This window comes from Vipera berus (assembly GCF_964194415.1).
Source record: "Vipera berus genome assembly, chromosome: 7".
NCBI lineage: Eukaryota > Metazoa > Chordata > Lepidosauria > Squamata > Viperidae > Vipera > Vipera berus.
The window spans coordinates 4075088-4098956 of record NC_138209.1 but is presented as its reverse complement, the minus strand read 5'-3'; the positions used below and the strand labels follow the sequence as shown (position 1 = coordinate 4098956).

At 44.8% G+C, this 23869-nt stretch overlaps 2 protein-coding genes across 7 annotated transcripts in view; one reads left to right on the top strand and one right to left on the bottom strand.

The window, feature by feature from the left end:
- The window catches only part of PANK2 (pantothenate kinase 2), a 291105-nt gene that overhangs the window by 194019 nt on the left and 73217 nt on the right, over positions 1–23869 (bottom strand). Inside the window, exon 8 of one of the 4 annotated variants that reach the window (XR_014027046.1) lies at positions 15469–15488. The exons of the other annotated variants lie outside the window; for them this stretch is intronic. The gene's annotated coding sequence lies outside the window, so the exon portion shown is untranslated. Of the gene's footprint in view, positions 1–15468; positions 15489–23869 lie in introns of those variants that run through there. 4 annotated transcript variants of the gene reach the window in all.
- Positions 3320–23869, top strand: part of RNF24 (ring finger protein 24) — a 58304-nt gene continuing 37754 nt past the window's right edge. The window contains exon 1 of one of the 3 annotated variants that reach the window (XM_081332216.1): positions 3320–3387. Coding sequence is in view for 1 of the 3 variants with exons in the window: in XM_081332215.1 (XP_081188341.1) it covers positions 18086–18117 (32 nt within the window). In the remaining 2 variants the exon portion in view is untranslated. Of the gene's footprint in view, positions 3388–4119; positions 4757–18009; positions 18118–23869 lie in introns of those variants that run through there. The other 2 variants (XM_081332217.1, XM_081332215.1) reach the window with 2 other exon arrangements.

Below are 23869 nucleotides of genomic sequence, written 5' to 3'. Positions count from 1 at the left end.
AAATGGGGCAAAGCTCACTTAACCAATGTCTCACTTAACAACATAAATACTGGGCTCAGTTGTCATAAGCCGAGGACTACCGGTATAAAAATGTTTCATTAGTTCCGTAATAATATGGTATAGGATGTCCTGCTTGAGCAGGGGGTTGGACTAGAAGACCTCCAAGGTCCCTTCCAAACCCTGTTATTCTAGGTTTTAAGTTTTGAGAATCTAACAAATGTCACGAGTCAAAGCCTCGTCACCCTTAGCTCCTAAACTCTGTGCAATAACCAGATCCGAAGGACGAGGGGTGACATGATAGCAGTCTTCCAATATCTCAGGGGCTGCCACAATGAAGAGGGGTCAACTTATTCTCCAAAGCACCTGAAGCACTGGAGATTTTGAACAAGAGACTGGACAGTCACTTGTCTGAGATGGTATAGGTTCTCCTGCTTCAGCGGGGGGGGGGCTGGACTAGACGACCTTCAAGGTCCCTTACAGCTCTATTCTATTCTATTCTGTTGTGTTCTGTTCTATTTTCTATTCTATTCCATTCCATTCCATTCTATTCTATTCTATCATTATTCTATTCTATTCTATTCTATTCTATTCTATTCTATTCTATTCTATTCTATTCTATTCTATTCTATTCCTAATAATTCTTATTCTATTCTATTCTATCATTATTCTATTCTATTCTGTTCTGTTCTGTTCTGTTCTATTCCATTCCATTCCATTCTATCATTATTCTATTCTATTCTATTCTATTCTATTCTATTCTATTCTATTCTATTCTATTCTATTCTATTCTATTCTATTCTATTCTATTCTATTCTATTCTATTCTATTCTATTCTATTCTATTCTATTCTATTCTATTCCTAATAATTCTTATTCTATTCTATTCTATTCTATTCTATTCTATTCTATTCTATTCTATTCTATTCTATTCTATTCTATTCTATTCTATTCTTAATAATTCCTATTCTATTCTATTCTGTTCTGTTCTATTCTATTCTATCATTATTCTATTCTATTCTATTCTATTCTATTCTATTCTATTCTATTCTATTCCATTCCATTCTATCATTATTCTATTCTATTCTATTCTATTCTATTCTATTCTATTCTATTCTATTCTATTCTATTCTATTCTATTCTATTCTATTCTATTCTATTCTATTCTATTCTATTCCATTCTATGGCAAGACAAGAAACAATGGATGGAAACTAATCAAGGAGAGAACCAACCCAGAACTAAGGAAGAATTTCCTGATAGAACAGTTTATCAGTGGGCACAGCTTGCCTCCAGAAGTTGTGAGTGCTGCGTCACTGGAGGTTTTTTTGGGAAGACATTGGACAGCCTTTTATGCAGAACAGTATAGGGTCTTCTGCTTCTGAAGGGGGTTGGACTAGAAGACCTCCAAGGTCCCTTCCAGCTGTGTTATTCTGTTAGTCCCTTGCATTACACTCCTGTAAGAGGTGTGTGTGTGGGGGGGAGGGGTACACAGCTTGCTAATATTAAAAGAGCTACCATTTTAACAGGAGGCTACTGAGAAGGGGCAGTGAGTAGCTTCTGCTCTGGAACAGCTAGTTGGCTTTAGAGTTCATTGCAGGTGAAGGCTGAAGTCCGAAGATTCATCTGAAACAAAGATTCAAGGAGACACAAGGATTGGAATGTGACTGGAGCTGAAAGTCTCTCTCTCTCTCTCTCTCTCTCACACACACACACACACACAAACACAGTTCTCCAAAACACAAAAACTGGGAACGTGCTCTGTTATAAGGCAGCACAACTTGTTCCTGAGAAAATAGGCAGTAAAGTGACATGTAGCTCTCCTCAGGAACTAGCAGATTGCTACTTGTTTCCCCCCCACACCTTTTTTTTTTTCCTTATTTTACCCAATTTTTGCAGCTTCATTTAAAAAGACAGTCTGGATTGGTCTGAGCTGGAAAAAAAATGTTAAAGCTACAACGTACAGCTTGTAGATAAGAAATACCTGTACTTCAAATTTAGTTAGATGGGTTGCTGCATTTTGGATCTCTCTCTCTCTGTCTCTCATCAATGCATCTATTATCTATCATCTATCTGTCTATCTATCTTTATCTATCTATCTATCTATCTATCTATCTATCTATCTATCTATCTATCTATCTATCTCCCATCTTTATTATTTTTACAAATAATACAATGTGGCAAACAAACATAATGCTCCTACTTATATTCCCCACAACAACCCTTTGAGGTAGACTGGGCTGACCGAAAAGGTCACTGGACCAAGATCACCCGGACTAGAACTCATTGTCTCCTGGTTATTGGCTGAAAGTCACCCGCTGACTTTCATGCTTAAGGCAAGACTAGAACTCACTGCCTCCTGGTCATTGGTCCCAAATTACCCAAATGGCTTTAATGCCTGAAGCAGAAGTAGAATTCACCACCTTCTGGTGATTAGCCCGAAAAGTCACCCAGCTGGAATAGAATAGAACAGAATGGAATAGAATAGAATAGATAAAACAATGAATAGAATAGAATAGAATAGACAGTTAGAAGGGACCTTGTAGGTCATCTAGTCCAACCCCCTGCCCAGGCAGGAGATCCTACACCATTTCTGACAGATGGCAGTCCAGTTTTGTGGAATTAATGTGGCTTTACTCTCCTTTGCTGAACTGCAAACTTCCTTGAGCGCAGGCGCCGTGCACATTTCTGCAGAGAGAAATACGTGCATTAAAAAGGTTGATTGCCTCTCCGATAGAAGCCCAAGCAGGCTTCCCCAACCTGGCGCCCTCCTGGTCTGTTGGAGGGCACCAGGTCAGGGAAGCGCATTTGCAGCGCCTTTGCTCCCTAAATAAACGCGTTCATCGAACGCTTGGGGGAAAAAAAACGCGACTTCGGATGGTCGAAGTTTAAATAATAATAATAATAATAATAATAATAATAATAATAATAATAATAATAATAATAATAATAATAATAATAAACTCCTAACTTCTCCAAGGGTCTTCAAACTTGGCCCTTTTATGACTTGTGAACTTCAACTCCCAGAATTCCTCAGCAGGCACACTGGCTGAGGAATTCTGGGAGTTGAAGTCCACAAGTCATAAAAGGGCCAGGTTTGAAGACCCCTGTTTCTATTCAGTCAGCAAACTGGCCCTCGCGCCTGCGCACTGGAGAGGATGAAGCCGTCGGCTTGCCCGTGTCCGGCCGGAGTCAAGGGCGGGTCGGGGAAAGGCAAACGACTCTGAAGAGGAGGGGCGGAGCGGTCTACATCCGGGAATCTTTCCCTGCTGTGTGGTCTTGTCGGGTCTGAGTTGGCGGCGTCCTCGCGCCGAGCGCTGTAAAGAGGCATTGGAACGTTCGCGGCGCCTCAGTGCTCTTCCGCCGGCGCAGGAGCTGGAGCATCTTTTGCAGGTAAGGAGTCCCTCCGGCGGCCCCCTCCCCGCTTTTTTTGGAGGGGGGGACGGACCTCCTGGTCCTCCGCTTGCTTCATTGCTGGGGGGGGGACGGACCCTTCGGTGCACGCGTGCAAAACTGCAAAGGGAGCCTCGATCCATTGCCCAGACCCTTCGCCTTGCGAGAGAAAGCGGGGTGAGTGGGGTGGGGTGGGGGTGGGAGGTCGAGAGAAAGGAATTGCGGTGGCTGATCGGCCCCTCCAGCAAGGGGCGTCTTCTGCATACGATGGACTGCAATGCCCATCATCCGCGGCTGCTGGTGGGGGTTTCTCCCCCCCCACCTTCCTTCTTCCTCTGGATTGCATGGCTGAAGAAGAGGATCAAATTGGTATAAGGGGGGTGGGTGGGCTTCTTGCAGGGGAAGATGGGAGTTGTAGTCCCATCTGGGGCTGGGGAGAGGGATTTGGGTGGGTGGGTGGGTGTCCAGCCTGAAGATAGTTTTACTTTTATGGGGAAAGGGTCTGCTTCTCCTTCCCCTCTCCGCCAAAAGGGAGGTCTGCATCAGAATGGGGACAGAGCTGGAAGGGAGGGACCTTGGAGGTCTTCTAGTCCAGCCCCCCCCCCTGCTCAAGCGGGAGACCCTTACCTACACCATTTCAGACAGGTGAATGTCCAGTCTCCTCCTTAAAAAAACCTCCAGGGATGAAACGCCCACAACCTTTCTTGCCTTTGGGGTAAGGGGATTAGGGAGGAGAGCTGGGGGGGGGCTGATCTTGGCAACTCTAGTATAGGGCATTTTGGCAATTGCAAGGAAGGAGGAGGGTCCCCGCGTCTTCCCTTCCAGCCTGAGGTAGCTGAGAAAATGCCCCTATCATGGACAGCTCTTAAACCAGGAGGACCCTCCAGCTGTCCAGAAGCTATTTGGCTCCAGGGCTTCCTAAACTGGATTTCCCCCCCCAGCCCCCATGGCCCCATTGAGGGAGGGTCCCCTCTTCTGCTAGGAGAGCAGGAGACAGGGGGAGAAGAAGCAGCAGATCCGTGTTCTCCTCTGCCCCCTGAAACGATCTCGGCTTGCTTTCTTGGGGCGATCTTTCCAAGTACGCCCCATTTCAGGGGTCCCTGGATCCCACTGGGGGAGTTGGGGCACCGGACTTTCCTACTCTTTAGTTGCCCTCCCATCTGGAGGGAAGTGCCTCCGTAGGATCACCGCATTGGCACCTGCTCCGTCAAGTCCCGGACTTGCTTTTTGCCTCTGGGATCTGGCTAGGAAAATGGGGAGGGGGGGGTGTCTCCTTCCAGAGCAGTGAGCTGCATCGTCCCCACCAGGTCTTTTGAGTGGCGGAGATATCCCTGAAGCTGGAATAGTGTGGATAGGGTTCATTGAAAAGGTAGGGCTGTGTTTTAGTTTTTTTGCAATGCAATGGCTCTCCGCTGTTCTGTCTTGGCTGGGGTGTTTTGTAGGGATGGGCTGTCTTTCCCCTTCCTTGCTTGGGGCTGGGGTGGGGTGGGGGTGGATATGAGGAAGGGAGGGGGAGGGCAGCTCCCCATGGCACTGTCCTAATTTCTAATTCAGTCCTTGCTATTTGATTTGGCCGTTATCCGAGCGTGCTGCCCGTTCAGCTCTGGTTTATATTGATCCGGCCTCTAGAGCGAGAAAGCAGCTGGGAGAAAAAAAATTTTCCCCCCCCACTTGAATTCCAAGATATTTTGCTCTCTTTCTCTCTCCATCTGGGCTTCAGAAGTCTTCAAGCAGACCACCCAGCTGTGCGCCTTTCAAAACCTGCCGGAGGAAAGCTTTGGCCGCGCAATCTCCTGGCTTTGGCTGGCAAAGGGAGTCAGACACGAAGTGTCCCTTGTGTGTCTGGACACCGAGGAGGAGGCGTTGCATCCACTTTTCTTGCAAAAAAGGAAAGGAAAGGGAGGGAGGGAGGGAGGGAAAGAGAAAGTAAGAAAGAAAGAAAGAGAAAGAGAAAGAAAGAAAGTGAGAGAGAAGAGAAGGAAGAAAAAAAAGAAAGGAAAGAAAAAGGAAAGAAAGGAGAGAGAAGGAAAGAAAAAGGGACAGAGGAAGGAAGGAAGGGAGAGAAGGAAAGAAAAGGGGGAGAGAGAAGGAAGGAAAAGGAAAGAAAAAAAGGAAGGAAATTCTCTTTTAACTTTGTATTTTATATTGATGTCATTTTAAAATGCCCTGTAAACCGCCCTGAATCCTTCGGGAAAGGGCGGTATATAAATCTAATAAAAAATCTAAAATCTAAGAGGAGAGAAGGAAAGAAAGAAAGGGGGGAGAGAGAAGGAAAGAAGAAAGGAAAAAAAAAGAAATGAAACGAAACCCACAGGCCTGGCTAAGAGAGGGAACTTTAAAATTGCAGCTGGAGAAGCGCTTCGCGGAACAACTGGTTTTTTCTCCATGGATGTTTGTGCCTCCGGCTGGTGTGGTTCACTCGCTCCTTGAGTTGACTCCTTGCTCTTCCTTGGGCAAAATACCCAGGGTCCCGTCGCACATGATGCGTGTGTTGTGGTGCGTGGATGTGTGAAAAGAAACCCTTGGCAAGATGTGCCCATGGCGGGATGCCCTTCCTCCCTTTTCATCCGAAATCCTGCCCGAAACTCTGCTTGGCAACCCGCAGGAACACCTTGGGGTGTGTGCCTGGCACAGGATCCCTGCTAAATGCTGAGCTTTAGGATCTTAATTTTTGATGATGATGATGATTTGGGGATGACTCTCCTCCTTTACGCCCTTGCCTTCTGTTTGCTTTTTGCTCCTTTGTCAGGCTATTCTCTGAACAGGAGGCTTGGAACAGCTCTGGCCCGGTAAATTCGTTTTATCTTTTTCCCAGATTTTGCATGTCATGATTTACTTACTTATCTGTTTATGCCAGAGCAAATGTATTTATCTTTTTCCAAGATGATGCCTTGGTGTGTGTCATTTACTTATTTACTGGTGGCGTGATTGTGTCAGAAAATTCCACTTCAGAAGGAAGTGATTTCCCTTCCCTTCTCTCTCCCTTCCCTTCCCTTCTTCCTTCTCTCTTCCTTCCCTTCCTCCCTCCTTCCCTTCCCTCTTCCTTCCCTTCTTCCTTCTCTCTTCCTTCCCTTCCCTTCTTCCTTCTCTCTTCCTTCCTCCTTCCCTTCTCTCTTCCTTCCCTTCCTTCCTCCTTATCTTCCCTTCTTCCTTCTCTCTCCCTTTCCTTCCCTTCTTCCTTCTTCCTTCCCTTCCCTTCCTTCCTCCTTCCCTTCTTTCCTCCTTCCCTTCCCTCTTCCTTCTCTCTTCCTTCCCTTCCCTTCTTCCTTCTCTTCCCTTCTTCCTTCTCTTCTCTCTCCCTTTCCTTCCCTTTCCCTTCCCTTTCCTTCTCTCTTCCTTCCCTTCCTTCCTCCTTCCCTTCTTTACTCCTTCCCTTCCCTCTTCCTTCCCTTCCGTTCCTTCCTCCTTCCCTTCCCTCTTCCTTCCCTTTCCTTCTTCCTTCTCTCTCCCTTTCCTTCCCTTCCCTTTCCCTTCCCTTTCCTTCTCTCTTCCTTCCCTTCCCTTCCCTCTTCCTTCCCTTCCCTCTTCCTTCTCTCTTCTTTCCCTTTCCTTCCTTCCTCCTTCCCTTCCCTTCTTCCTTCTCTCTCCCTTCCCTTCCCTCTTCTTTTCCTCTTCCTTCCCTTCCCTTCTCTTCTTCCTTCCCTTCCCTCTTCCTTCCCCCTTTCCTTCCCCTTTCCCCCCTCTCTGTCTCTCCTTCCTTCCTCTCCTCCCTTCTCTTCCTGTTGTCATCATCCTTGTAGGGAGTTTACCTCACACCCCTTTTTCCTGCCTTATTCATAGGATGTTTTCTGCACATATTGAGGACTGGATGTTTCCTTCGAATTAAACATTAATAAGTGGTATACGAAGTAGATGTGTAGCTCTCTTAACAGGGCCCGGTGGGTTAATTTTCAAACTTCTTCCCCACCTCCGGACCGCTCCGTAAATTTACGGTTCTTCAAAAGAAAAACTCATTTGAAAAGAGTATCGATAAAGCCGACTTCCACAGAACCGGGCCGCAGCGTCCAGAGTGGAGCTGTTGTATCCTAGTGATAGGAAATCCTTCATAATATGGCAATACAGGAAGTCCTTGACTTACGACGATTCGTTTAGTGACCGGAGTTACAAGGTCACTGAAAAAAAGTGACCCGTGATCCATTTTTCACACTTATGACCGTTGCCACAGGCCGTGGGTCACGTGATCAAAATTCAGAGGCTTGGCAGCTGGTTGATAAAGATTTATGACCGTTGCCGTGTTCCCCGGACTCACGCGGTCCCTTTCTGCGACCTTCTGACACGCAAAATCAACAGGGAAGCCAGATTCACTGAACAACCATGTTGCTAACTTAACAATTGCAGGGATGGGGAGGACTGCCTGTAGAATTAACCAGTGGAACAGCTTGCCACCAGAAATCGTGGGCGCTCCGTCGCTGGAGGTTTTTCAGAAAAGGCTAGACATTCACCTGTCTGAGATAGGTTCTCCCGCTTGAGCAGGGGGCTGGACTAGAAGACCTTCAAGGTCCCTTCCAGATTCTATTCTATTCTATTCTATTCTATTCTATTCTATTCTATTCTATTCTATTCTATTCTATTCTATTCTATTCTATTCTATTCTATTCTATTCTATTCTATTCTATTCTATTCTATTCTATTCTATTCTAGATAGGGATCTTGCCTCTCTGCCCCAAACTCATTAAAATGCTTTAGACAAGCTACTTATTCCCAGCTATGTGTAACCAGAGATTCATCTGAGGTGATTGAAGGGATGGGCAATATTTTTATGGCTGGGCACAGAACTTCATTTCCCAGCAGGGAAGAACTGTATTGATGGCACGACGCTGCCAGAATATTCTGCCTCAGCAGGGATCAATCCGAGGGGATGTTTTTTGTTTTAAAAAAAGAAAGAATTGAGCTTATCCTAGTGCTTACGCCACAGTTTTATTATTGTTCCCCTCTCTAAAACTGGGTAAACTCTCCTGCTGATTTTTGTCGGCAAAACAGTAGTGTGTGAGGGCTTCGTCCTTGCCATCTAGGCCTGTTCACCTGAGACAGGGGTCATCAAACTTGGCAACTTCTAAGACTTCTGGACTTCAACTCCCAGAATTCCTGGCTGAGGAATTCAGGGAGTTGAAGTCCACAAGTCATCAAAGGGCCAAGTTTGAAGACCGCTGATAGAGGCTTTAAGAGGAGTGGACTTCAACTCCCAGAATTCCTCGGCCAGCGTGCCTGGCTGAGGAATTCTGGGAGTTGAAGTCCACAAGTCTTGGAAGTTGCCAAGTTTGAAGACCCTCGACCTGGGATCATCCAGATATTTTAGCTTACCGATCTCAGAATTTCCCCATAAGCGGGAGCCGGTTGTGAAACGTTGGAATTGTAGTCCTCGACTTACGACGGCAACTGAGCCCAAAATTTCTGTTGCTACGCGAGACATTTGTTGAGGGAGTTTTGCCCCACGGTACACCTTTTGTCGCCACGGTCGTTAAGAGAATCGCCACTTAACGCGAGGCAGTCATTAAGTGAATCTGGCTTTTCCCCATTGACTTTGCCGGTTACAAGAAGGTCGCCAAAGGGGAGGATTTGATCCCCGGACACGGCGACTGTCATAAATGTGAGTCGGTTGCCAGGCGTCCGAATTTTGATCATGTGACGGTGGGGCTGCTGCAAATGGTTCTAAGTGTGAAAAAGTCATGTCCCTTTTTTCAGGGCTGTTGCAAGTTTGAACAGTCACTAAACGAATTGCTGTAAGTCGAGGACTGCCTGAACGGTCACTAAACGAATTGCTGTAAGTCGAGGACTGCCTGTACCGCAGCTCCAAAGGGCCCAGGTTTGGAAAGCTGCAAGTCATGAACTGAAGTTTGGAGAAAGGAAAAAGCTGGAACAAAATAGTTTTAATTATTTTCCTGGAAAGGACGGCGAGAGAAGGCGGTCTGCGTTGGACAGGCGGGTTTTATGTGGAGGAATTATTTTGAAGGGAAGCCCTTGCCAAACTTCATACCTCGGTCCTGGCAGGACTTAATATTTTATCGTCTACTTTCCACTCTCTGCAGTTGACATAACTGGATATGGGTATCACATAACTATTTTAGTGGGTGGTTATGTGCCCACTTCTGTCGCCTGGCAGCAAAAGGGCGAGCTACAGCACAGACGGCTTTCAGATAATAATAATAATAACAACAACAACAACGACAACAACGACAACAACATCCACATCTGCCTATCCCAGGTCCTTGGTAAGGACTCGATAGGTAGACAAAAATGCCAAATCCAGTCTGAACATCTGGCATGATTGTGGGATGATCAATAATAATAATAATAATAAAGTTGGAAGGGACCTTGGAGGTCATCTAGCCCAACCCCCTACTTAGGCAGGAAACCCTATACACTCAACTCCCAACTCTGGATTTGCACAATGGGTAAATTAACCCAAGGGAGCAGATTCAACCCACAGCTGAAGAAAAGAATTATCCCCGGCCAGTGAATTGCTCTGGTGAACTGCGTTGCCTTTAATTCTTTACATCCAAATTTAATTTTAGTTGCTGTATTGTGACAGAATCCCTTCAGCCCTAATTCTTAGATGAGGGGTGGGGAGCTGTGGCCCCTTTATGACTTGTGGACTTCAACTCCCAGAATTCCTGCACCAGCCATGTTATGTTGGCTCAGGAATTCTGGGACTTGAAGTCCACAAGTCATAAAGGGGTGATTGTTCCCCACCTCTGCTGTATACCAAGACTTAAGATCTAATCATGACTTCAACTCCCAGAATTCCCTGATCAGCATCCACCCATCTTTGTAGCTTTAGGCCTGGTGAATACAAATAATCCTTGACTTAAATCCACAATTTAGCACAAAATATCTGTTGGTAAGTGAGACAGTTGCTAAGTGAGTTCTGCCTCATTTTATGACCTGTCTTGCCACAATTGCTAAGTGAATCACTACCGTTGCTAAATTAGTAACACGTTTAAGTAAATCTGGCTTCCCTATTGATTTTGCTCCTCAAGAGGTCGCAAAAAGTGGATCACACATGATCCACATGGCAACCGTCATAAATATGAGTCAGTTGCCAAGTGTCTGACTTTTGATCATGTGACCCTGGGGGAGGCTGGAGCAGTCATAAGTGTGAACAGTGGTATAAAGTCCCTTTTTTCAGGGCTGTTGTAACTTTGTGGTCGGTCACTAAACGATCTGTTGTAAGTCGAGGATGACCTGTATAACTGCTTCTTCTCTTCCGATAGCATTTGACATCTTCCTTTCTCAAGTAAACTTTTGCAGTTGACTTAATTCATTACCTGACAGATGAGAAACTTCCTTTGCTGGTTTGCTGTCAGATTAAAGATTAACCCCGACCTCTGACCTCTTGACAGAATTGAAAGTTTAGTTACAAAGCACAATCTGGGATTTGTAATGCGAGAGTTGTGGCCCAATTTTGCTTCTAACTTCCAAGGAGAATGGGATTGCGGAGACTGCAAGATGAGCAACTGATGAATGTAATAATAATAATAATCATAACAACAACAACAAACAACAACAACAATAATGTAGTAGTAGTAGTAGTAGTAGTAGTAGTAGTAGTAGTAGTAATATCCCAGGTCCTTGGTAAGGACTCAATAGGTAGACAAAAATGCCAAATCCAGTCTGAACATCTGGCTGACTGTGCGATGAATAATAATAATAATAATGATAATAATAATAACAATAACAACAACAACAACAAACAACAACAACAACAACAACAACAATAATAATAATAATAATAATAATAATAATAATAATAATAATAATAATACAAGGTAGTCCTCGACTTAGGACCACAATTGAGCCCAAAATTTCTATTGCTATGCGAGACATTTGTTAAGTGAGCCCCATTTTGCGACCTTTCTTGCCACACCTGTTAAGGGAATCTCTGCAGTTGTTAAGTTAGTCACATGGTTGTTAAGTGAATCGGGCTTCTGACTTTGTCAGAAGGCCGCAAAAGGGGATCACATGACCCCGGGACCCTGCGACCGTCATAAATATGAGTCAGTTGCCAAGCGTGCGAATTTTGATGACGTGACCCTGGGGATGCTGCAACAGTCATAAGCGTGAAAAACAGTCATGTCACTTTTTGGGTGGCATTGTAACTTTGAACCGTCACTAAATGAAGTGTTGTAAGTCGAGGACTATCTGCAGTTGCTCCGCGGATAGACACAAGGTACCTAATACCTTTTTTTCTGAATGTAGCATAAACATTGATGTCCTAGTATTAAGCATACTTACAGCCTTTCCGATTTTCCCAGTATATCCCTTTGTGTGTCTGTGAGTGCGTGTCTTTATTTATTGCTTGTGATTTTATTATTGCAGCCCCCTCATCCACGGTTATGTGCTATAAGACGGGCAATTATACACATCTCTCATATAAATCAATAATATCTGAAGATCACCAGCCTGGGTAGAGCTGAGGTTTGCATACACAACCATTAGGAAAATAAAGAAGTTGTCGTACAATCACAATTGAACTCAAAATTTTCATTGCTGAGCAAGTTCAGTGAGATTGGCCACATTTTATGACCTTTTTTGCCACAGTTAAGCGCATAATGCAGTTCTTAAATGAATCACATGAGAGTTCCACATGCTGGCTAGGGAATTCTGGGAGTAGAAGTCCACAAGTCTTAACGTTGCCAAGTTTGGAGACCTCTGCTTTAGAGAATTACTGTTAGTGATCTGTTTGGTCTAAGGCAGAGGTGGGGAACATTGGCCCCTTCATGACTGGTGGACTTCAACTCCCAGAATTCCTGAGCCAGCATGGGGAGCTTTGACCTCTTCATGACTGGTGGACTTCAACTCCCAGAATTCCTGAGCCAGCATGGGGAACTTTGGCCCCTTCATGACTGGTGGACTTCAACTCCCAGAATTCCTGAGCCGGCATGGGGAACTTTGGCCCCTTTATGACTGGTGGACTTCAACTCCCAGAATTCCTGAGCTGGCATGGCTGGCTCTGGAATTCTGGGAGTTGAAGCCCACCAGTCATAAAGGGGCCATTGTTCCCTACTCCTGGTTTACTGGTATACTGTTAGCTTCAAAGAGGTATTCAATCTCTCTCGGGTTGAATTTTTCTCAAGATGGCAAGAAGGAAAAACTCGGGACTCACAATAAGCCACTTATTTCTGCCAACCTTGATCTTAATATAAACAATTAAATCCATATGATCCCCGGGTTTGTACCCGGAAGTGGGTGATGGAGAAGATTCCTGATTTATCTTTTGATTTGGCTTTGAGAAACCCAGCACAACAGATGCTTCTCTTCCAATCTTCTCCAGATGTTAGTCCTGGACCGCCATATCTTCCCCAGCTGTTTAATCATATTCCAGCCAGACGTGTTGGAAGTTTGAAACGGCTCCAGTTGAGTCAAAATTTATTTCGCTTTGTACCCCTAGCTCACAGTTCCAGGTAGTCCTCAACTTCATTCGTTTAGTGACCATTCAAAGTTACAACATTACTGAAAAAAGGACCATTTTTCACACTTAAGACCATTTGCAGCATCCCCCGCGGTCACGTGATCAGAATTCAGACTCTTGGCACCTGACTCGTATTTATGACGGTTGCAGCATCCCGGGGTCAGGGACCTTCTGACAGACAAAATCAACGGGGAAGCCAGATATCACTTAGCAACTTTGCAACTGCAGTGATCCCCTTAACAACCGGGGCCAGAAAATTCGTAAAACTCACTTAACAAATGCGCAAAACTCGCTTAACAAATGTCTTGCTTAGCAATGTGAATGTTGGGCTCGATTGTGGCCGTAAGTCGAGGACTACCTGTGCAAGACTTAGCGGGGTGTGTAAAGTTGACCTCTTGGTATATCCCTGGCGATTGTGACCGGACGTTCTCCTTGTGACTGGTGTCCACATTTGATGATGCCTTTTGTAAATAATTTCTCCCATGTTTGGTTATAACCTTCGTTGGGCATCGTTGAGGGAAACCCATGGGTCATGGATGGTTCAGATGACCCTGTGGCCTCCTCCCCCTCCCAACTGCTGGGGTCAGTTTGTGTGTCAACAAAGCATGGACTGGGAACTTTTCCAGGGTTTCACCATCCTGGTCAGCAACTGGGACCTTGAACTTCGCCTCCATGGTTGTTTAGTAGGGTTGACGTCCTCTTCAGAAGTCAGCGCGTACGGCTTTGCCCTGCACGAAAAGCCAAGAGGCGTTAGGCATGGAAAGGCGAGAACAGAGGACTTTGGATTTTAACTTCGCTGTCACAGAACCTGCTAACTATTTTTCCTTTCATATGTCATGTATGACAGGTCAGTTGGGTTGCAAAGAGATGTACGAGCTTATAAATTAAGCCAATGCTACCTGGGGAATTGTGGGAGTTGAAGTGTACACACACACACACACACACACAGAGAGAGAGAGAGAGAGAGAGAGAGAGAGAGAGAAAATCATATATAGATTAGATGCAGATATATAGATATAGGAAGATTGGAGGCAAGATAGAGATGGATGGATGGATAGATAGATAGATAGATAGATAGATAGATAGATAGATAGATAGATAGATAGATAGATAATGGACAGAGAAGAAATAGATAGATAGATAGATAGATAGATAGATAGATAGATAGATAGATAGATAGATAGATAATAGATGATAGATAGATAAATGAAATTTGGAGACTGGATGGATGGATAGATAGATAGATAATGGACAGAGGATAGATAGATGGATAGATAGATAGATAGATAGATAGATAGATAGATAGATAGATAGATAGATAGATGATAGATAGATAGATGACACATAATGGACAGAGAGATAGAAGATAGATAGATTAGATAGATAGATGACACAGAGAGATAATGGACAGTGAGGTAGAAGAGATAGACAGACTAGATAGACAGATAGATAGGCTAGAGATAGATAGATGGACTGATAAGATAGACAGACAGACACAGATTATGTAGATGTACATATAGATTCCTGCTGAAGGAGGCATTAAATAGAACAGCCTTCTCTGTATTAATTCCAGCGAAGGAAATGAACCATGTAAACCTACTACGGTATTGCGGTGGTTTTTATGCAGCTCACATCCTGTGTGAAGATAACCACATTAAAGCAAGCAGATCGTAAAATTTGAGAAATGAACCGGTTGCTTTGTCTTTATTAACTTATCAAAGGTCTTGGGCTGTTGATGGGCTAATAGTCTAATATGCACCGCATAGAAATTAACTCTATCTTGAGTAGCTCCAGGGAACAAGAGGATTGGTAAAGAATCTGAGGTGTGCAAGATCACAGTTCTAGCAAAAACGTCAATAAAATAAATTCTCCTGCGGCATTCTTAAAAAAAACAACAACCCAAAACCATGGATTTACAGAAGAACAGAATTGGCAGGGACCTTGGAGGTCTTCTAGTCCAGCCCCCTGCTCAAGCAGGAGAACCCATACCATCTCAGACAGGTGATTGTCTAGTCTTTTCTTAAAAATCTCCAGTGATGGAGTGCCCAAGATTTCTGGTGGCAGGCTGTTCCACTGGTTGATTGTCCTCGCTGTTAGGAAGTTTCTCCCTAATTCCAGGTTGCTTCTCTCTTTGGAGAATAAGGTGAGCTCTTCTTGTTTCTGACAGCTCCTCAAGGCCTGGAAGACAGCTTATCGTGTCTCAGCGCTAGTTATCGAGGTTGAGAAAGTCTGCTGTAGAATATCTTTCAACATGGATGCCTTCTTGATAAGCGGACTTCAACCCCTAGAATTCCCTACCAGGATTCGGGGCTGTTGCTAAGAATTCTGGGAGTGGAGCTCCACATCTCTGGATGATACTCAGGGGCTAAAGAGATAAATCAGATAAGACAGTCACTTGTCTGAGATGGTATAGGTTCTCTTGCTTGAGCAGGGGGCTGGACTAGAAGACCTCCAGGGTCCCTTCCAGCTATGCTCTATTTCTGTTCTACTCCATTCCATTCCATTTTTTCTATTCTATTCCTATTCGATTCGATTCTATTCCATTCCACTCCACTCTACTCCACTTTTTCTATTCTATTCTATTTTATTCTATTCTATTCTGTTCTGTCCTGTCCTGTCCCGTTCCGTTCCATTCCATTCTTAACATCTATTCTATTCTGTTCTGTTCTGTTCTGTTCTGTTCTATTCTGTTCTGCTCTGTTCTACTCCGCTCTACTCCACTCTACTCCACTTTTTCTATTCTATTCCACTCTACTTCATTCCACTCCATTTTTTCTGTTCTATTCTATTCTATTCTATTCTATTCTATTCTATTCTATTCTATTCTATTCTATTCTATTCTATTCTATTCTATTCTATTCCACTTTTTCTATTCTATTCTACTCCACTCCACTCTACTGCACTCCACTCCATTTTTTCTATTCTATTCTATTCTGTTCTGTTCTGTTCTCAGAGCTTGAACTGGGCAGGAATGGCATAGCGGGCAAAGGTGGGCGAACCACGGATGTCGAGAAGCGAGAACTCCTCAACCTTGCTCCCTATTATTTTAAATAATAATAGCTCAAAGCGTTGGGTGGAAGTGCTCCAAAATATTGACATTAGCCTCGAAGTCGTTCTAGGACAAGAAACATGAAAAGCAGAACTTCGCTCTTAGCCAAATAGCAGCGGGGAAACTGGAAAAGGAAACGCGGCCAAGATCCAGACTTTCTAAAACCATCCTAACAAAAGCAGAACGGTTGAGTTGTGTCAGCATCGCAGGGGTTGCGAGGTACGTTACACAAGAAGTGTTGCTATACGGGCCGTCAAAATCTTTGCGTGACCCCCTCCCTGTGTTCCAATTGGCTCCCAATTCCTAAAAGCAAAACCTGGAAGACTTGACTCACATATCTCTCCGTATACCAGGGGTCCTAAAACTTGTCCACTTTTAAGATTGGGTGGACTTCAACACCCAGAATTCCCCAGCCAGCTATGGCTGGCTGGGGAATTCTGGGAGTTGAAGTCCACCCAGTCTTAAAAGTAGCCAACTTTGAGGGCCCCTGCCTTATACAGATGATCCTCGACATACGACCCCCAACGGAGGCCAAATTTTCTGTGGCTAAGCAAGACAGTCGTTAAGTGAGGTTGGCCTCACTTTACGACTCTCCTTGCTACAGTTGTTGAGTGAGCAACACGGTTGTTAAGCGAGTCTGGTTTCCCCATTGACTTTGCCTGTCGGAAGGTTGCAAAAGGGAATCAGGTGAACACACACCCGGGGACACTGCAGCCGTCGTATAATATGAGTCAGTTGGCAAGGGTCTGAATATCGAGGATGTAAATCATGGGGAGGCTGAAGTGTGAAAAACGGTCAGAAGTCACTTTTTTCCTTGCGTGCGGTCACTAAACGAGTGCTTGTAAGTAGAGTACTAGCTGTATGTGGTGCAAATACATAACTCACCACCTTTGCCTGTTTCCTCCATTTATTTCATCACTTACCTCTTTTTATAGATGCCATAGTCACGATGGGCCTTAATGTCTTCGTCCCTGTGAGCTGTCCAGGAAATTGGGTTGTGTAAACCATGATTCAGCGAATCGTGGGTAAAAGGGTTGGGAAAACTGAGCTTGCAGCTAAGCAGGAAACTGTTAGTAATTTAGGTGTTGCCACGAGGGCTGGGGCTTATGGAACCATCTGGCAAGCACAGCTTAGGGAAGGCTGGATGGTGAACAACGGCCTGGACATAGATAACAGATGTCAAGGTTTTACATCTTGGCTTGATCTTGAAAACAGCTAAGCAGAATCAGACTTCCTGGATACTTGGGTGGGAGACCACCAAGTGGGAATTTAAGAAAGGAAGTCGTGCCAAATGGCTTCCGTATTGCTGTCAAAAAAATCACTCCCTACGTGGAGGCGTCCCATGATGTCCCAGGAAACAAGCTGGAGTAATTTTATTTTTCTTCCTTTCAAACCAAGGAGACGTTTGATTGATTCATCTCGGTATCTTAGTTTGAAAAGTTGCAAAACTATCTTTTAAAAAACCAGGTTTTCCCCTTCTTCGGTTCCTAAGGCTTGAGGGAGAAAGTACCTCTACAGGTTATTTATTTACATAAATCCTGCCTTTATGATATAGTGTGTGTGTCTCTGTGTCTGTGTCTCTGTGTGTGTGTGTGTATTCTATTCTATTTCATTCCATTCTATTCCATTCCATTCCATTCCATTCCATATTCTATTCTATTCTATCCTATCCTATCCTATCCTATCCTATCCTATCCTATCCTATCCTATCCTATCCTTTTCTATTCTAATTTCTTATTCTATTCTAGTCCATTCCATTCCATTCCATTAACATCTACTGGTATCTGCCTGCCCATCTATACCCATACATATACATATTCATACATCTACAAATATTAATCACTGCCCATTTTGAACGCATCGTGGAAGGACGAAACTTGAGCGTTCCACAGGGTTCATTTTGGGCTCAGATTGTGGTCGTAAGCCGAGGACTGCCTATATTTGGAAACCGGTGGCCATTTTCCCAGATGCTTCGAGGCCAGGGACGGAGCCCCATCCATCCCTGTCCACTCAGCTGGCTCCAGTTCTCCTGGAGCAGATGTGCCCGTCAGTTATCCTCGCTTTGCTTTGTCAGGATTCTTACGAGTGGTATTAATTTCCACGGCCATTGCCCGGCCCCGGTTACGCTCACGCGGCCAGTGGCGTTTGGTGTGTGTGTGTGTTAGTGGGACAGTGTCTCTGCTCCCAGCTCGGCGCTGTCGTTTGGCGAGGTGGCTGCGCCGTAGCTTGGACCATCACAGATGTCCATCTCCATGCAAATGACCAACTTGCTGTAAGTCTTGCTCAGTACTTTAATCTTTTCTCCCCCGGAGGATAGAGCAAACTGGTGGGATGGTAAAAAAAAATTAAACTCAGTGCTTGGATGGGTGAGCGACGTCGCCCGCCACCACGTTCCTTAAAAAATGTGCGCAAAGGCAAAATTTTCCTTCGCTGTTTTGTGAACTCGCCTGCAAAGAAGAAGCAGTTTTGGAAAAGTAGAAAGGTCAGATTTAACCACCAGGCAAGCTAGTCGGTACTGGTAAATTCGGCGCGGTTTTCTTTTTCTTTTCAATATATTTTATTGTTTTTTTTTTAAAAAAACATAATCGCCTTACTATTTGGTAAAGAGCATGTCGTCTGGGCTTATATTTATAAAAACAATGAGAGTTAGTTTCTATAATTCTACAGTCCCCTGTAGTAACTTTGCTTTGATTTTTCTCCTCTGCCCAAAATATTCTCTTTTGGCCTGTATGAGGAAAAAGACTTACAATGCTTAAGTGCAATTAACTCTGAGAAAAATCTTAACCGGTAAGAATGTTTTGAGCATCGTGGGGGAAACAAGTTTAAATAAGAATTTGGCAAACAGGATCCGCGATGAGGCAGTCGAGATGATCAGTGGGAAAAGAAGCTTTATATTGATGTGGTTATTGTTTGCAGAAATATTAGGGGGGAAAATGTCTATATTTAATTGCTATTTATCAAAATAATAAATATTGCATTAATTCCAAGTCGGCGTGGTTTTCTTTATTACCGAATGGACATAACCTGTGATCTTAACTGAGTTCCGATATTGTGTCCGTCGAAAGCAAGGAGCTAACGAAAGGGACGCACCGCGTTTTTTTCTGCAGACAACAAATATGGCTGTGGCTTTAAACAATGATTTTAATGTTCTTTCGATTTCACTTTGTTAAAATTTCTTTTACATTTTGAGAAAAGTTAAAAGTCCTGTAATATTTGGTGCCCCTGTGGTTATTTGTAGTCTTACTCAACAAAGCAGTACCAATAGTCGTCACATGGTTGTTAAGTGAACCGAGCTTCCCCATTGACTTGGCTTGTCTGAAGGTCGCAAACATCACACTCACACAGAGAGAGAGAGAGAGAGAGAGAGAGAGAGAGAGAGAGAGAGAGAGAGAAACAGACACACACACACACACATACACACACACACAGAGGACACTGCAACCATCCTAAATAAGAGCCATTTGCCAAACGTCTGAATTTTGACCACGGGGATGGCTGCAGCCGTCCTAAGTGTGAAAAACGGTTGCAAGTCCCTTTGTTTACAGTTCTGACGTAACTTTGAACGGTCACTAAACGAGCCATTGTAAATCAAGGGCTGCCCGTGTTGGTTAAACGATTTTCACATCGTAAACACTTTGGAGATGGACAAATATAATCTGCAATTTCTTGAAAAGCTTAATGCGTTGAAGAATTTGGGGGCTTCTGGTGTTAACTTTGTGCAGTTCGGATTGTGGCACTCAGACTGAATTGGGTGTGTGGGTCTGGATGCTTGGTTGGTTCTGCAATTGCGGTGTCACCCTTTCCATTGATTCGTGACCTACTGGATTCGGGTTTGTGTGTGTGTGTGTGTGTGTGTGTTTGACGGCGTGCCATCTATTGTGTTGAAGCAGAGAGAGGTAGACGTGTGACTGGTTTTGTGCATTCAGCTCGGCTATCGAATTGTGTAGAATGGACTAGAAACTTGCCCGGCTTGTCATTTTTTCTTTCTGTGATGCCTTTTACCTCCCTACGGAGGAGCGATTTGTTATTGGATTGCTTGTCCTTTTGCAAGGCACGTAAAACTTTGCTTTTTAACTCCTGCGCTTGCAAAACCTCGCTGCACAAAAAAAGAAATTCAAATTTAACCGCTCAGCTCTTCTTTCAAGCACCCTGACCCTTCTCTAGGGCGTTTAACTTATTTATAAACGTGTTTTTTTTAAAAAAAAATATCGCTTTCCTCATTAAAAGAATAGCAAACTCCGGTGTATTCTACATAGATTTGTCCTCCTTCTCGTTCTTATTTGATTTTTTTTTTTTAAAAAATGCAGTATTTGTGCATTCTGTCTCTTCTCCGGAAAGATAACTTTTAATAAAATGTATGAAGCGAAGGAGTAATAATGCGATTAATCTGATTACAGTCTCTTGATAAAGCCTGCCTTTTCTCCAGTTTTTAAAAATATATATTTTAATAGATAATCTGGACCAGGATGATGGAGTAAATAAATGTCTGTGGAGATTCTCCGTCATCCAGGTCATGGTTGCCCCAAATGTGCTTTTCCAAAAGGCAACTGGACTTTCTTTGTTTCTTTTCTTGAAGACATTTCGCTTTTCATCCTAGAAGCTTCTTCAGTTCTGAACGATGGAGAATGGAAGGATTCAGTCAGAACTGAAGAAGCTTCTTGAATGAAAAGCGAAATGTCTTCAAGACAAAAAAAACAAAGAAAGTCCAGTTTGCTTTTGAAAACGCACCTTGGAGACATTATGGACTAACAACTTCACAAAGTCTATGTCCCTTTGCTGTAGTTTATTATTTTTAAGGATTTAATTTGGAGCACACAGTGGCCAGGTTTAGGTTGAAAGCTCGTGAATAGGAAGAGAGGAGAATGTTTTAATTATGGAGATACTTATTTGCAACACCATTTCTATCTCATCCTGGTTTCTTATTGGACGCGGTTATAACCATCACAGAGGGACGCGGTGGCTCAGTGGGTTAGGACACTGAGCTTGTCGATCAGAAGGTCGGCAGTTTAGCGGGTCGAATCCCGAGTGCCGCGTAACAGAGTGAGCGCCTGTTACTCGTCCCAGCTTCTGCCAACCTAGCAGTTCGAAAGCACGTAAAAATGCAAGTAGAAAAATAGGGACCACTCCGGTGGGAAGGTAACAGCGTTCCGTGCGCCTTTGGCGTCTAGTCATGCTGGCCAAATGACCACGGAGATGTCTTTGGACAAGCGCTGGCTCTTCGGCTTTGAAACGGAGATGAGCACCGGCCCCTAGAGTCGGAAACGACTAGCACACATGTGCGGGGGAACCTTTACCTTTACCTTTTTATAACCATCACAGATACATATATACCGTATTTTCCGGCGTATAAGACGACTGGGCGTATAAGACGACCCCCCCCCCCAACCTTTGAGATGATTTTCAAGATTTTTCGTCTTATACGCCGGAAAATCAGCGAGCCCGGGAAGGCACGCCCTCCCCTCTCACTGTGGAGGAAGCAGGGCAGGCTGGCGTCTGGCGGGAGCTGGCAAGGCAGTCCTGCGCACGCTCCCCGGCTGTTAAGGAGCACTAGTGCGCGCGCGTGCAGGACTGTCCTGCCGGCTCCCGCCCGACGCTCTTCCCTCTTGAGGCAGCATTGCTCCCCGGCTCCTAAGGAGTGCTCCTTAACAGCTGGGGAGCGCGCGCGTGCGCAGGACTGCCCTGCCGGCTCCCGCCAGACGCCAGCCTGCCCTGCTTCCTCCACAGTGAGAGGGGAGGGCGTGCCTTCCCGGGCTCGCTGATTTTCGGGTGTATAAGACGACTGGGCGTATAAGACGACCCCCCAACTTTTGAGATGATTTTCATGGGTTAAAAAGTCATCTTATACGCCGGAAAATACGGTATGTATATGTGTATACACACACACACACACAGAGAGACACACCTTTCGTAAGCCTCCATTGATACTAGTTGAGGGTGTTTCAGGTAATGAGATCAAAATTGGCCTTGTTGTATTGTGGCAGTTTTTTTAAAGTATAGAATGATAGGGTTGATGGGACCTTGGAGGTCTTCTAGTCCAACCCCCTGCTCATTCCGGACAAACAGTTGTCCAATCTCTTCTTAAAAACCTCCAGTGTTGGAGCACCCATAACAGAGTTGGAAGGGACCTTGGAGATCATCTAGTCCAACCCCCTGCTCAGGCAGGAAACCCTGGCCTATACCATTTCAGACAAATGGCTGTCCAGTCTTATTCCCCCAGATAACTATATTCTGTAAAGCTTCCCCTCCCTCTCTCTTTTTTTTCTCTTTCTCTTTCTCTTTCTCTCTCTCTCCTTTCAAAATATAGAATTTTCTTGGGGGAAAACCCTGGGGTTTTTGTTGTTGTTATTGTTGTTGCTGTTTTTTTTTTTAAACCATCCAACTTGTTTGTCTTGTTTGATTTTATTTCTGGCTGTCACAATCTTAGCTCTGCCGCCCAGGATGTGTTCACCGGCATGGGGTGTGTTGATTTTCTTTTCTTTTTTTTTAAAAAAACTAATAATATTAATAATACACACAAAGCAAGGCGTGACGATTTTCAGCACGGAGGCGTCCGCTGAATAGACAAAGCGCATGAGAAGTCATATTCTAACATCGGAGCTTCCCCATGCCGGGTTATTTTTAGCCACCTCATTCCATCAGTCGAAGAACAATGTAGAACATGCCAGGCGCGGCGATGGGGGGCCGATTTCTCCTCCTGTACACTGCTCCATTTTCCTGAGAGGAGAGACCGGGTGACGGTCGTTTCCAACACTGCAGGAACAGGGATGCTGCTGATCGCTCAGCTAATTTAGACTAATGGTTAAGGTACCAGGCTAGAAACCAGGAGACAGTGAGTTCTAGTTCCCCACTTAGGCATGAAAGCTGGCTGGGTGACTTTGGGCCAATCCCCAGGAGACGGTGAGTTCTAGTTCCCCACTTAGGCATGAAAAGTGACTGGGTGACTTTGAGCCAATCACCAGGAGATGGTGAGTTCTAGTTCCGCCTTAGTCATGAAAACTGGCTGGGTGACTTTGGGCCAATCACCAGGAGACGGTGAGTTCTGGTTCCGCCTTAGTCATGAAAACTGGCTGGGTGACTTTGGGCCAATCACCAGGAGATGGTGAGTTCTAGTTCCGCCTTAGTCATGAAAACTGGCTGGGTGACTTTGGGCCAATCACCAGGAGATGGTGAGTTCTAGTTCCGCCTTAGTCATAAAAACTGGCTGGGTGACTTTGGGCCAATCACCAGGAGACGGTGAGTTCTAGTCTCGCCTTAGCCATGAAAACTGGCTGGGTGACTTTGGGCCAATCATTAGGAGGCTCTGAGTTGTAGTTCCACCTTAGGTATGAAAACTGGCTGGTGACTTTGTGTCAGTCACCAGGAGGCTGTGAGTTCTAGTCCTGCCTTAGGCATGAGAGCCAGCCGGGTGACTTTGGGCCAATCACCAGGAAACTGTGAGTTCTAGTACCGCTCTAGACGTTGAAGACCAGCTGGGCGAACTTGAGCCCCTCACTCTTACTCAACCCAACCCACCTCACAGGGCTGTTGCGGAGAAAACAGGAGAAGGAAAGTGTATTGCATCTGGTCACCGCCTTGAGTTTATTGCAAGAATACTAATAATATATAAACAAATAAATCCCCCTTGAGCCGTACGATGGTCGACATTAATTGACAAGTGGGAACGGCCAAGGTAGATCAAGTATGGGTAGCCCTCAACCTACAACCAGTTGCTTAGGGACCAAAGTTACGTCAGGGAAAGAACTTGCAACCAGATTTGAAGTTCCGATGGTGTCCCTCACCCCCTGCTGTGGTCACATGATCACACTTTGGTTGCTTGGCAACTAGGTCTCGTGTACAACTATTTGTACTGTCCCAAATGTGTGTGATTGCGTTTTCCGACACTTGCTAAACACTGGGCCTGTACGTCTGCTTTTCGGTGAAAAGACACTCATCGCAAACCATTGGTTTGCTTAACGACCACGGCGTTCACTTAATGACCGCAGTGTTTACTTAACTACACCCCCACCCCCCCACCCCAAAAAAAC